Consider the following 15,260-nt stretch of genomic DNA (forward strand, 5'->3'; position numbering starts at 1 on the left):
GGTCTGAACCCAACCCACAGACAAGTCCGGTGAAACTTGGATGACTCATTAGATCTCCACTAGCCACACCTCCTCCATCTTCTTTGTCAACATGTTCATGATTGGATGAAAGATGGTGGCATTCAACCCACCATTTCCCATCATAGTTTGAATCATGCACATCGAATCCTTGATCATTTCGATTTTGTAGAGACGCACAATGAATAAATCAAACCTGTGCTTGCACGTGAGGCCTTTGTCTAAATGAAATAAGGTTTTGACCAAAGGGCTGAGGATCAAGCTAGAGGATTCTGTATTGATGTTGAAGCACCCATCTTTCACATGCTTGAGGAGGTAGCCTACCATTGCCATATATATGTTTCGGCCAGCTTTGTGAAATAGATTGGGGATAAGGGGATTGGTTGTTTGGTTTTTGGAGAATCAACTTGTTATTACAAATAAAGGTCGGAGAAATAAAAGTTCGGGTGTTATTTTTTTTTAATTTACAAAATTTTTCGTTTTAGAAATGTTGAGCGCTAAGTTTATTGAATTTTATAGAATTTGAACTAAAATGACAAATTTTGTAAACATTGAAGGTTAAATTTGTTTATTTTTTAATAGTTAGGATCAAATTGATAAAATGTGTAAATAATAATGGGCTAAATTATTATTGGATTAATAAAAAAAGCCCACATCAACACTACCATCAAATTTCAAATGGCTGTTGACGGTCGAAGACCAAAAATTTGATTTCGAATAGTTTAATGGTTAAATCAAAAAAATTAAAAGTTCAATGATCAAAATAGAATAAACTCCATTTAAAGGGATCTTGAATGTAATTTACCCTTAATTTTTTAATTCCACGTGGATGAATTTTTATAGATAACCAAATTGTGAGGTTAACTACTTAAAACTCGTGAAAGAGAGTGAAGGTCACATTTTATAATCGAATTTTTTGATAGCCTAAAAGAGGTTCTGCTGAAAGAACCAACCATAGGGCCCTGCAGCCTGCATCCCTACCGAAAAGAAGTTGATTTTCCAAACAACTTCAACTTTGGGACCAAAAAACAAAATATTGGTTTTAAAGAGAGGTAAAAGTTGAATTAGATCACGAATTGGTATAAACCTGTTAAATCGAATTAAAAAGGCCAACTGAATCATATTTTATAAAGTTTTAATATTTTATATCATTTTTTAAAAATTTTATGAACTTTTAATCAGACCAGTTCAACCACAAGTCCGATTCCAAAAACATTGTTTTGAACCAAAACCCAGCTGGTCCAATTTAATGACCCTATCCAAGAGTCACTGATTCTATCTTATCAGTGTGTAGAACTAGGAAAAAATCTGAGGCAGTTGCATGTTTGCATTGCGATGCATATTTGGTTTTAGAGATTTGCACATGAATACAAAAAAGGAGCCTAAAACAAAAGACTATTTGGAAACCCTAAAATCTCCCTATCCACCACCACTAGCATATCCTAGAAAAGCATAGGGAGTGAAGTGTTTGGGAAATCCTGAGAGCAAAACAACATTATGAACACCATTTGCAAGTCAACATGTAAACTTATATTAAAAATATAAACAGGAAGATTTGTGTTTCTGAACCCTACATTCGGTGTTAACCTAAAAACAGATTCTAATGTGTTTGTGTGTGTCTTTGTCTACTCCAAATATCTTGCATCTGAACTTTACCAAAGAAGTAAAATTAAAGAATAAACTAAATGAAGGCAGAGCATACACAAGAAAACTGGAGGATCCACAACATCCTTCCTTACCTAGCTAAATATATGGAAGTAATTGTCAAATAGACACTTCCTACTCCAAGAGAACATGAAAACTGGGGTTTGAGCTCTTCTGTCACTGGCTGATTGCATAATAACTTTGGAAAATTTTCTTTGTGCCATGAAAAATATTGTGTTCTGGGGGTCAAATCTCTAATCAAAGTTCAGTTTTAATCTGTGTTCGCTCACTGTCCTGTTCGATGACATCCTCTACAAGACTAGCAGAGACAATATTTCCACCGTTATATGCATCTACTAGCAGCTTTCCTATTTTTGATCTCCATTCCGAGCTGTCGCTCTCATTTTTTCTATCATGGACAACTCTGTCACAGTAATTGAGCATTGTTCCCAAGCCAGTATTCGGGACCCAACCATACTGCATTAACACCTTTGCCTCACCTTCACTCAAGTCTTCGCCAACCTGAACAAAAATTAAGACAAAAATAATCGAGTGAAACATATAACCATATCAACTGACATAGAGATGCAGTCAGTGCTGCTTCCTTACTCTTCAAATTGCACACACGCAAAAAAAAAAAAAAACCTGTCAAACTGACTGTCAATTTCCATATCCTGTTTAGCTACAATCTTGGAAAAGAGAACCTAGAACAAAAGGATGCCTGACATACTAGTCAATTTCCTGAAATCAAGCTTAGAAAGCTCTGTTCTAGAAAGAAAAAGAAAGCCTGTTGAAATTCTATAAAATACACAGATAAAATTATAATCACGAGTTTACAAGTAGAAGAAAGGAATATAAGCAAGGCTAACGAAATTATAGCCCAATTATCCATGAAGAGTTATTTCTAGAAAACAAATGAATTACTGTCACACAACTGAATATCTAGTCAAGCATGTGAACTAATAAAACCCAAATCAATATTACCCTTTCTTTTCTATATTCCAAACTCATTTTTTTCTAATATAAATAAAAAAGGAATGGAGGAACATTCTCTTGGTAGCATCCAAGGAACGCAAAGCCTTAAAAGAAATCTATGATTTTTTTCACCCAATCTAAAAGAAAATGTAAACCTGAAAGAACAAAATACCTAATATTACTTTCAACATGAAAAAAGAAAATGGTGATACAACAGACAGCCTTCACAAAGAATCACAATTAGTTGTTGGTAGAATCTTAATTCTGAAAACCTCAAAAAGTGATCATATTTGTGATGATCTCAAGGTAGGAATTTCATATAGGCCTTTTCATAGTCTATTAATATAAAAATTATGATAGGCTTCCTCCAGATCCTCTGAAAAAAAGATTCTACGCACTAGAATAGACCAAGTAACAATGAAAAGGAAACAATTCAGTCTACATGCAGATTACTAAATCAATGCTTTAGAAAATAATAAAAGAAAGCCTACTCTTCGGGTTTATGTACAATGATTAAACAAAGCCTTTCCCACATTTTCTCCTAAATTGGTGCCACCCCACCTTTTTGGACATTTGTTTTTAATATTATCCTGTTGGAATAAGGATAGAAATCTGATGGTATTGGAATCCCTATAGTTAAGGATAGAAATCTGTTATAATCCCTTGTAAATAGAAACTAATCTCAGTTACTGATTCTTAGGAAATTAGGATATCAATTACTGATTCTTAGGAATTAGGATTTATTTCCTTTAAAATGATTATTTCTCTCTATATAAATCTGTAATCTAAAGCAGTAAAAAAAAACAGAACTTTTTTCCTCTGAGTGTTTTTTCATGGCATCAGGGCTTTAGGATTCATTCGATCCTAATTTTTTTTTCTCTAATTTCCCTTCCTAAAAATTCCTTCGGTTTAGTCCTCCAATGGGTGATATCAATGAAATTTTCTCTGAAACTGAGACATCACAAATAACTCAGAATATCAATCAGGGAATCACTCAAGGTGAAATTAATTCCTCCACTACTGCTGATGATGTTTTTGATGTTCGCTTAACCAAAACACAGCTTGAGACTCTCCATAAGATACTTGGTACTCCCACTACTCATGGATCTCTAGCCATTCAAGGTACTGCCCTCAACATTGCTTTTGAATCTAATAATCAATCTCCTTGGATACTCGATTCGGGCGCCTCCGATCACATGACAGGTAACTCCACGTTGTTTCACACCTACACTCCTTGTCATAACAAATCCCGAATCCGCATAGCTGACGGTTCTTACTCACCTGTGGCTGGAATAGGAGAAGTACAAATGACAGAGAGTTTTTCTCTCGATAAAGTCCTACATGTCCCAAACTTGTCCTGTAATTTACTTTCAATTAGTAAACTTACTAAGGATGAAAATGTTCTTGTTGAATTTTCTGCAATTGGTTGTGTGATACAGGAACAGAAATCGGGGAGGATGATTGGCACTGCTAAAGTTGATGATGGACTATATATTTGGAATAAAAACAGTATACAAGGGGGATTGGCTCTATCCACTTCAAAAGAGGACACTATTATGTTATGGCACCGTAGGTTAGGACATCCAAACTTTGTGTATTTGAAAAAACATCTTCCGCTGTTATTTCAAAATAAAAGTATTAATTCCTTGAAGTGTGAAATTTGCCAATTATCTAAACATACCCGTGTGCCATACCCATTAAAACCACATATTCAGTCCCAACCTTTTTCGTTAATCCATAGTGACCTATGGGGAGCCAAATGAGTGAAAAATATTACGGGGCTAGATGGTTTATAACATTCATTGATGATCATACTAGGGTCTGTTGGATCTATCTACTCAAAGAAAAATCTGAAACACCCAAAGTATTCCAAAATTTTCACTCAATGGTTCGAACCCAATTCAACTCTACCATACATACCCTCCGTACTGACAATGGGAGAGAATACTTCAACTCTGTCTTAAGTCCATACCTTTCTGACCAAGGCATTATACACCAAAGCTCTTGTCCTGACACTCCTTAACAAAACGGGATCTCTGAGAGAAAATATCGTCATCTCCTTGATGTGGCTCGAGCCATAATGTTCACTATGAATGTTCCAAAATACTTGTGAGGAGAAGCTATCCTCACAGCCTGTTATCTCATAAACTGAATGCCATCAAAGATCCTCAATTTTCAAACACCTCTAAATACTCTTTTAAAGGCCTTCCCTCTATTTCATGTGCCTAATCTTCCAGCCAAAATATTCGGCTATAAAGCTTTTGTCCATAACCATCAACCAAATCAATCCAAACTTGATCCTCGAGCCCACACCTGCATCTTCATTGGATATTCCCCTACACAAAAAGGCTATAAGTGTTACTCACCAACATTGCGCCGAATGTTTGTCTCTCGAGATGTTACCTTCTTTGAAAATGAACCATACTTTGCAGCATCTCATATTCAGGGGGAGATTTTTAATGAAGATGAGACCCTTAATACTCTCCTCATTATACTGCCTGATCCTACTACTACTATCACAAACAAACCTATCCCATATTTAGTTGTTTCCCCTATGCAGCAAGAATTTATCACCGTCCTTCCCAATGACAATACCTCCATCAAGTACAATGACCACTTGATCAAGGAAAACAGCAATCTGAGTTTACTCCCGACGAATCGTTCTCCTGAACCGACATGATTGCCAATTACATCTCCAACCGAGGACTATTCTGAAACAGAAGTCCCACCTCCGTCACCATCTATCTATCTTCCAATTGCAGTTCGAAAGGGTACAAAGAGCTGCACTCAACATCCTATTTCTCGGTTTGTATCCTATGGAAATTTATCTAAGTCTTACAAAGTTTTTGTGACTAATGTTGATTCTGTAAAAATTCCAAAAAATATAGAAGAGGCTCTTGAATCAGCTGAGTGGAGACAAGCCGTGACGGAAGAAATGAAGGCTCTCAAAAACAATGAAACATGGGAAGTCTCGGATCTGCCTAAAGGAAAAAAAAACCGTAGGTGCAAATGGATTTTCACTACGAAATTTAAACCCGATGGTCGTATTGACCGATACAAAGCTCGACTTGTGGCTAAGGGATTCACCCAAACTTATGGTCTCGACTACAACGAGACATTTGCACCAGTTGCCAAGCTAAAAACGTTCGGGTCCTGCTATCTCTTGCTGCCAACCTTGATTGGCACTTGACTCAATTGGATGTAAAAAATGCTTTTCTCAACGGGGAATTAAATGAGGAGGTGTACATGGATTTCCCACCCGAGTTTGAAGAAAACAAGGATCAAGTGTAAGTTGAAGAAGTCCTTGTATGGGCTGAAACAATCTCCGCGAGCGTGGTTCAGCCGATTTGCAAAAGCTATGACTAGCAGAAATTACATTTAAGGACAGACAGACCACACCATGTTCTACAAGCACTCGGAAGAGGGTAAATGCTGCATCCTTATCGTTTATGTTGACGATATAATATTAACAGGAAATGACTCGAGCGAAATTTTGAGATTGAAAGAATTTCTTGGTACAGAGTTTGAACTTAAAGACTTGGGGAGTCTTAAATATTTTCTTGATATGGAGGTAGCAAGGTCGAAAAAAGGTGTCTTCATTTCCCAAAGGAAATATGTTCTTGATCTACTGTCGGAAGTTGGTTTGATGGGCAGCAAACCAGCCGAAACTCCTATGGAGTTTAACCTCAAATTGGGAACTAATGAGGATGGAGAAGAAATCGACAGGGGGAGATATCAACGTCTAGTAGGAAGGCTCATCTACCTATCTCACACCCGTCCAGACATAGCCTTCAGTATGAGTGTTATTAGCCAGTATATGAATGCCCCGAGGGAAAAGCACCTAGAAGCTGCATATAGAATACTAAGATATCTAAAAGGAACTCCTGGTAAAGGCCTGTACTTCAAGAAGACTGTCAACCGAAGCGTGGAAGTCTACACTGATGCAGACTGGGCAGGTTCTGTTAATGATAGACGCTCTACAAGCGGCTATTGTAGTTATGTTTGGGGTAATCTCGTGACGTGGAGGAGCAAAAAACAGTCTGTGGTAGCACGCAGCAGTGCAGAGGCAGAGTATCGAGCACTATCTCATGGTATATGCGAAGGAGTTTGGATACAAAGACTTATGGGAGAACTAAAAGTGCCTTATACCAGACCTATGAAGATGTACTGTGACAACCAGGCTGCTGTCAGCATAGCACATAATCCTGTGCATCATGATCGGACCAAACATGTGGAAATAGATCGTCACTTTATAAAAGAAAAAGTACACTCAGGAGAAGTATGCATCACCTACCTACCTACTAGACAACAAGTTGCAGACATGTTAACTAAAAGTTTGAATAGAAACATGTTTGAAGAACTTAGTGGCAAGCTGGGTTTGATTAACATCTACACTCCAGCTTGAGGGGGAGTGTTGGAATAAGGATAGAAATCTGATGGTATTGGAATCCCTATAGTTAAGGATAGAAATCTGTTATAATCCCTTGTAAATAGAAACTAATCTCAGTTACTGATTCTTAGGAAATTAGGATATCAATTACTGATTCTTAGGAATTAGGATTTATTTCCTTTAAAATGATTATTTCTCTCTATATAAATCTGTAAACTAAAGCAGTAAAAAAAAAACAATTTTTTTTCCTCTGACTGTTTTTTCATATCCTCTCTTATATACCTAAGTATTCTCATCTCAACAACACTCCCATCTTTTGTGCATGCTGTTACTTTGCAGCCTCAGAACTCAATGCCTTCTGGCATTGAACATTTTATTGCTGTCATAGAGAATTTTTCATTGAGTTTATAAGATCTTTGGCAGTCAAAAAGAACCCTAATACACTTTCTAATTCATCCAACATATTAGGATCCTATGTTGACATCTTCATCAATTTTACCATCCTTCTAGTGTATAACCATGTTATTAAAACTCATCATTTTATGGTAAATCTTTATCTAAAATATAACAAAATAAGCAATCATACAATTTCTCCTTTTATAATGTTATAACTAGTCCCTTTTCATAATTATGATAGTAAATTACAAACTCATCTAAAAAGGAGCAAAGTTTATAAAATGAATAATCAATTTGCCAAGATCTCCAACTATTCTGACCTAAAAGAAATAGAAACAATCTAAGATAAAATGAATGAATTATTACCGATAATGGTTTGTTCTCAATCAGCGTTATCCTGCCACACCTAGTAAGCTTCATGGCAGTCACCAATCTCATCACCTGCCAACCAACGGGTAAGGAATCTAACAGCTCAAAGAAGTATGTTGCATAACCATATTCTGGACGTTCAAGTACAATTCTGCAATCAAGAAAGCATAAAAATATTCATCAACCAAAATAATAAATAGGAATTGTAGACTTATAAACATAACTCATGATGCAGATTATTTACCTGTGGTGTCTTTTAAAGACAAATATAAATGATTGAAGATCCCGGCACCAACCCCATTCAACTGGCCATCTACGGAACTGCAGATAACGTGTCTGAAAGAGTAGGAAAAATAGAAAATGTTCAAAAAATTATAATTAAATGAGCATTTAACAACTGAAAATGAAAAAGTTTACTATTAAACAGAGACTCAAGATATTGATGTTGAATGAAGCTTTTTACCTGCTCCACAAGTGAGAATAGGCAAGCCAAGCAATAACTAGGTTTTGAGCCCTTAGCACATCGTATAGAAGAAAACTTTAAAAAATGGCTGCGCTGAGAGAAAAGCTGTCCCAAACATCATAGAAAAGCTAACATCAGAAGCCTTTTGGAAGGAAAAGCATTTAAAAGCCAAAGTGGTAAAGAGAAGAACTCTTGAAAACTATAGAAATTTCAGTTCATTGATAATGAACATCCCTGCTCTATTTAATTAAAATGTGGTGCATGGAGTATTGTCCTTTTCATATTCAAAGAGAAAATGTTGTCAAAGGGCACAAGGGGCAATTTTGAGGCTAGACCCTTATATTGCCTCAAGCACAAGGCACTAGTCTGGGTGAAGTGACGCGCTATATGCATGTCTTGTGTGGGTGTGTGTATAAAATACGCTTAAGATGTATAACCATGATAATAAAATGCAGTTCAGTTGACCTACAAAACATGCAAGTTTCTTGGTTGGCCAATATGAATGATTTCCTTTTGGTCCTCTATCTCTGTTGTTGAATACTCAAACATTTAGAACTAGAAAGTTTGATATTATCCCCTTTCTTACTATTAAAGGAAAATCTAATGAAAATGAAGTTAAAACTAAAAGAAATCAAAGAGAACTTCAATCAGGTGGCCTTTTCTTTATAATCATCGCCTTACAAAAGTTCAGGTGCATCAAGCTTGCACCGAATCAATTGTGCCTCACCCAAAAGAGTTTGAGATGTCTTTGTTGTCTAGTGCTAAGGCAGAAGGCGTAGGCGTGCCTAGAGCCCACACCTCGACAACACTAGAGAAACTATAGAAGAAATGCTTCCTAGATGCCAATTTTAGAGTTAAATGAAAACTACAAACTTCAAATTTCTTTAGAACTTAAGGTGTGCCTCTTAAACCTGAATAAACCATCGACAAAAAATAGATACATTTTCATCATATAATGTCTACATGCATACATAAATTTATGAAATAACAAAATAAGTTTACAACTTCCTATCCTGGACAATTCAAACTGATCCTACCAGATCACAATTATCAGTAGTAAAGACCGAAAAAGGAATTTGAACTGCACAAATCATTTCAGACCACTAAGAGTCATTTGGTTAAGGTTTTCTTCCAAACTAAAACCAAGTTGAACTTATGCCAGGAAGTGCAAAATAAAAAGTTCCTCCACGCGTCCAACTTTAATGCAGAATAAAATTCTCAAGCCTTATACCACTCAATTCATTATTAGCCATAAGCAGAAAAGAAGTGTCTTTCCATTTCAAATACAACTTAAAAGCATATTCAAATAGAATATTTCTTAGCAATGATTGGGGAAAAATACTATTAAATCTAAATTGATCAGTGAAAGTGAAAGTGATATAGACAAATAAACCGAAACTCAAAATCCAGAAAATATCAATAATAAATCAACAGAGTCCCCTTGATTTATGATAACTTCACCTAAACCCTAATAAAATGCAAAATATCGATTGTAAAGATGAATTTAAACTGCGGGCGCAGACGTGTTTTTAGTTGCATCGCCTTTATCACAATTGCGGATATAATAGATGCTACTATGGTCAGTTGCGATAAACATCAACGGTAAATATCTGAAAAAGAGAGCTGAAACAACAAAAAAAGAAGCCATAATGTCACGGTGCAGCACCTATTTAAATCTACCCTATAATTTAGAAAAGAAGTAAAATATTAGTTAACATGGAATAACCTAAATAGTCTAAATAGCCTAAATAAATGTAAAGATCACAATCAAACCCATAAAATGTAAAATAAAATCCTAAACAACTTAATCTCTTAACAAGCATATCCAGAATTCTCCATCAGAACGTCTAGCTCCATTTTAAATCAACGGAAGTTCACTTTACTTGTTGGCTTATGTTGAATAAACCAAACATTAGCACTTAGTTTTCAACTTTTTGCAAGTATCTTAAGAAATCAATCTATCAAACTCCGTTGAATAAAGCATCAAAGTGCATGGACAAAAGACAACACAAAACAGCACAGAACAAGTGTAAAAGGCAACAGAAAATGAATTTTCAATCTCATATCCTTGAACCTTTGTCATCACAGCTTCAAGCTCTGAGAAGCTATCTTCGTTGAATGATTCATCTAAGGCATCGTAATTCTCTGACTCCCCATAAAGCTTAATTTCATCAACTGACACACCTTGATCACGCAACACCTGCAACTGAAATATTTTAGAAACCAGAAGATGAAAATGCAGCCTTAGTACCTTCAAATAGGGGTAATATTGGTTTGGTTTGGTCAGATTTTTTGGAATTTTCAAACCATCCATAATTCGGCTTGGTTCTTGGTTTTTCCATTTTCATTTTCATTTTTTGTTTTGGATTTTCAGACTTATTTTGACAATATGAGCTTTGGTTTATGGCTTTTAAATATTATTTGGCAATGTTTTAGTCTTTCTTATAAATATTTCTGAAAAACAATAATTTTCAAGTAAATAAAAAATAATCAATAACTTTTATATGGTATTTTTTTTGAAAATATTTTTATATAAAACTTTTAAGTTATTTTCACTATTTTAAATATAAAATATTTAATTTTTATATCATAAAAATAAAAAATAATTATAATTAAATAAAAATCAAATTCGGTTCGATTTCGGGTAACCAAAGTTTTTTAACTTGCATTCCATAAACCGTTCAAACACCTCAGTTTGGGTTTGTTTTTACCAGCCAATTGATATTTCTACAGAAAACCAACCCTGCCATAAAGAAAGTATAATAAATACAGTACCTTGAGAAGTTCAGGTGCATCTTCTTCTAATGCTGTTACAACCGAATCCCTGCAAATTTTCACAAGCAAAGATCCTGAGGGACCAATTACTGAGACCAAAAGCTAAGAGTGTAAATAAAACAATGGCAGATCCTACGTGGCAGTCTTCTTTCTACTCCTTGGACGGCTTATCATTATAGGTTTGGCAGGTTCTGAAACAAAGAGGCTAAATCCAAAGGCAGCAGGCTCACTTTGCCCCAAGCACTCAAAATTGTTGGAAAAGTTCAATTTAAAACCCTCAAATGGTGTAAGCAGCTTCATCCGATCTCGAAATAGCATATGGTCTATCCCATCAGAGATGTCCTCTTCACACTTCACTGATACCATGTTACCAAAAGTGCTCCTCTCTGGGTTTTGCAAGTTACTATAATCTAATGGTTCAACTTTCAGTTTGACCGAAGTATTCAAAGCTGAACTGCATATATTTGTACTTGCAGGAACAGAATCATCTCCATCACGCAATGTAAACTCCATTGATGTTCTCTGAGAGGGACAAACTATGTTGCTATCTCCCATTCTTTTTCCTGACCTATCAGATTCAGTCCCTACACAACAACCAGGCAATAGTTAATATTGTTACCTGTAACAGACAGCCCACGAAGAATATAAATCGATGTACCAGTGGAAGAAGTTCTTTGAAAATTAGAAGCACTTCTGTTAGGTATGTCATTATATTCAATTCCACTCAACCAGGATTTTCCATCAACATACTGAAGCTTTTCTTTGTTCCTCCAAGCAGAGTCTTCCAAACTAGATGAATCATTTGCTGAAAAACCAGAAAGATTGGCAGCATTTCTTATAGGAATATCATTAAATTGATTTTGAGATGTTAAACATTCTCCATCAATAGGCTGAAGCTCTTGTTTAATGCTCCTGGTAGAATTAGCTATAGTATCTTCTCTCAACCCCACAGGGATGCCCTGTGTACCATTAATTGACATAAAAAGTAGAAAATAGCAAAAATAAATACTTCAAAAAGGAGAAGGAAAATGCCTGAATTTGAGCATACATCACATTACTCAAACAGCAGGATCAACACATCGACCATTCCAGCTAAGAAACCAAAGTTCAGACCTCCAAATAATATCATTATCCCAGTGACCCCATAAACAGTAGAGATATGTCGACCCCCAAAAAAATACAGAAGCAACAAATCTTGCATTAAACATCTACTCGATCATTGTATAAAAGAGGTAAGGGGAATAAAGAGGAAAGTAAACAAGCAAATGATAAAAACCAAAAGTTTCCCTATAAACTGGTACTAGCCATGTATAAGAACTACCATGTAGTGAGCATGTCCAGAACTCTTTGAAGACAACAGAGGCTTTACTTCCAACATTAAAAAAACAAAAGATAATTTACCTCTAGAACAGGTTTTGCCGATTCCAGTTAGGCAAGAGAAGAGCAAGCAAGGAGAGAAAAAAACTCAGATTAAACTTTTTTTCCCATTTAATCCTTGTCTCCATAGGGTGTGGATATGTAAAACAAATAAGTAAAAGACATAAAAACTGAAAATGACATTTTTCCCGTCAACATGGTGTATAACTAGTTAACTACTACAGCATTCTTGCATGATCATACTTCCAAATTCAAAAATGGAAGACAAATTACCTTTACAGCTGGCTTTTCCAGTTCCATAAATTTCCTGGAAAGTTATAAATAAGAACAGTGGCAAATTCAAAAAGTATAACATATTAACCCAAAGTCTAACTTGGAATAAGCAATAATCACCAGCGAGAAGCACCTTTTTAGAAGCAATTTTCTTCTTTCTTTCAATACAATGTGGTCAAGTTCACCATATGTAAAGTCACTGAGCTTTTTATCCATCATATTCACACCCGTAACACCAGTACTGGCAGAATTGTTTGTATCCTCATTTGATAAACTCAACAGCATGTTATCAGCACAGTCAACTTTTTCAATAGTAGAAACATCTGAAGACAGAGGCACATCAAAATTGATCTTCTCCTGTTCAGAAGCATCAGCTTGATTACCTTTCAGGTGGTCAGATTCACTTCCTTGGCTGTTACCATTTATAGGCAAATCTACATCTTGGCAAGAAGCTATAACACCAGTAGTAGCAGAACTATTTGCATCTTCTTTTGATAAACTAGGCAGCATTTTATCAGCACAGTCAACCTTGATAACACCAGGAACATTTGACGGCACTGGATTTGGTGGCAGAAAGACACCAGCATTAATTTGCAATCCGGAAGCATCAGCATTAGCTTCAGTACCTGTCAGCTCATCTGCTTGATGTCTTTCACTGTTGACATTTATAGGCAAACCTACATCATGGAGAGAAGAGGCCAGCTGAGAATCTTGAGAAAATGCAGCAGAATCTAATGGATCTTTGTTAGTTGCAACTTCAATAGCACCAGAAGTAACTTTGTAATTAGGACTATCTTTTGCCAAATGCTGATCCACCTGATCTCGGGCAGAGCAAGGAGGGAGAGAGAGAGGGCCCTGCGCATGTCAATCTCCAATATATATAACATGGGAAAAAAAAATAAGAAACACGCAAACAAGAGATTCAAAACATAAATACACAGAGCATGATAGCCTTTTTCTCTGATCAGAGATAAATAATTTAAAAGTCAGATAAATAACAATACTTATAGTTTTATTTCATTTTTCATCCAACTAATAGTCAAGTTCATTTCAACTGCTGAAGATAAAAGCTCAAGTTTACTTACACCAAGATGTTCCAAGCAAAATTCACTCTAGCTCAACAGATGTATTTCACCTCACATGATAAGCCATTAGATTAACTAAACTGAACAGCCAGAGAAAATAAAACTTTAATTAAAAAAGAAACCAGATGACCTAAGAAGTTCCAATTTCCAGTACCCTTTGGGCTTCATTTTGCTCCATACTAAGTTATGAAACAATGTCAATGGGAAAAGGCAATTATGATACAAAGGTAGATCTGTTCCCTTCTTACCAACCTACTAATAACTCAAGGGAACAAGGGAGGAGTGAGAAAATAAAGAAACAGAGAAGAAAAATAGATTACGTACGTAATTTCAGATCCTAGATCAATGGATACTAAGGAGCAATTTTAAGTTACAATCACAAACCCCAGGCCCTAGGCTTTAGGGAATTGAGTAAAAAATATATATATACCTGCAGACAATAAATAAAAGAGAACAAATATACATGCCTCTCTATGGATCCTACCCCTCTTCTTATGTTTTAACCAAAATGAACTCATGCCACTCACCTCCGAAGTTCAAGACTAATATCATAAGTAATAACAACAACATGTCTGCTCCCAGAATCTTGAAAGAATTCAAGCTTTGATGGGCATACAAGTGTGAGAACAGTAATTTTCCCAAGATAAACAATTGCTAGGAAAAAGAAAATTGTCCAATAACCCGAAAAAAACAAAATCATCTGAAACCAAATTCTTATTCACTCTGTCATTCCCATTTGTTTTCATTAACTAAGCATACATCACAATCTCCCACTGCTTCAAACTTTATCACAAATAGAAGTAACGACTAACTCAGTATTACAGTCATAATCTCTAAAATCCCATTTTCATGCAGTCAAAGATAAAGCCAATATGAACAATGCAACACAAAAACTAATAATTCAATGAAATAAAATAATAATTTAAACAATCACCAGGCAACTGGAGGTTTCGACTTGGTTTTCGAACGGGACGGTGGGAGAAAGTAACAATTTTCGCCTTGTTGATAAAGGAACATGTTCAAGTAACTCGTCAAATTCACCTTCCGGAAGGCAAAGACTTAGACAAGCCATGGATTTCTGTTTCGGTACATCAAAAATCTAAAAGAAAAAAGATGAGAAATTAACTATCGCATTAAAAGGAAAACAAAAGCTTTAATTCTTGGCTTCCATAATTTCAGGTTCTAAAAGGGAAACAAAAAAGAAATAAACAAAATGGTGGTCGAGTCACGAGTGTTGAAACATGAAAGTTTGATTGGCAGGGAAAGAGGGAGAGGACGGATAAAGTTGTAGTGTAAAAATAAATTTGATTTAAGGTTTAAAACATCCTATTAACATCATTATCGGAAATTAATAATTAATTAACCCCTTATTCTTAGTTAATAAATCAAAAATTGTTTCGTCTTCTAATCTAAAATAGCAACTAATTGAGCTTATAATACAAGACTAGCCTTAAAACATTGTAAAATAATTTTGGGGTAAATTACACCAACAATA

At 35.4% G+C, this 15,260-nt stretch overlaps 1 protein-coding gene across 2 annotated transcripts; it reads right to left on the reverse strand.

Annotated features, from left to right (window-relative positions):
* Window positions 1-1,525: 1,525 nt before the first annotated feature.
* Window positions 1,526-15,045, reverse strand: LOC105801263 (uncharacterized). Of its 2 annotated transcripts, XM_052634042.1 has the most exons (12): window positions 14,700-15,045; window positions 13,448-13,535; window positions 12,814-13,357; window positions 12,681-12,714; window positions 11,689-11,989; window positions 11,167-11,614; window positions 11,031-11,079; window positions 10,330-10,455; window positions 8,256-8,360; window positions 8,037-8,128; window positions 7,790-7,943; window positions 1,526-2,184 (listed from the first exon to the last, which is right to left on the reverse strand). In XM_052634042.1, exons 1-12 carry the CDS (start codon window positions 14,835-14,837, stop codon window positions 1,921-1,923), a joined length of 2,343 nt encoding a protein of 780 aa, XP_052490002.1. In that variant the 5' UTR covers window positions 14,838-15,045; the 3' UTR covers window positions 1,526-1,920. The 2 variants fall into 2 exon arrangements, with proteins under 2 accessions (XP_052490002.1, XP_012488041.2); XM_012632587.2 differs by having other exon boundaries at window positions 12,814-13,535.
* Window positions 15,046-15,260: the final 215 nt, after the last annotated feature.

Source organism: Gossypium raimondii, chromosome 7 (genome assembly GCF_025698545.1).
Source record: "Gossypium raimondii isolate GPD5lz chromosome 7, ASM2569854v1, whole genome shotgun sequence".
Taxonomy (NCBI): Eukaryota; Viridiplantae; Streptophyta; class Magnoliopsida; order Malvales; family Malvaceae; genus Gossypium; species Gossypium raimondii.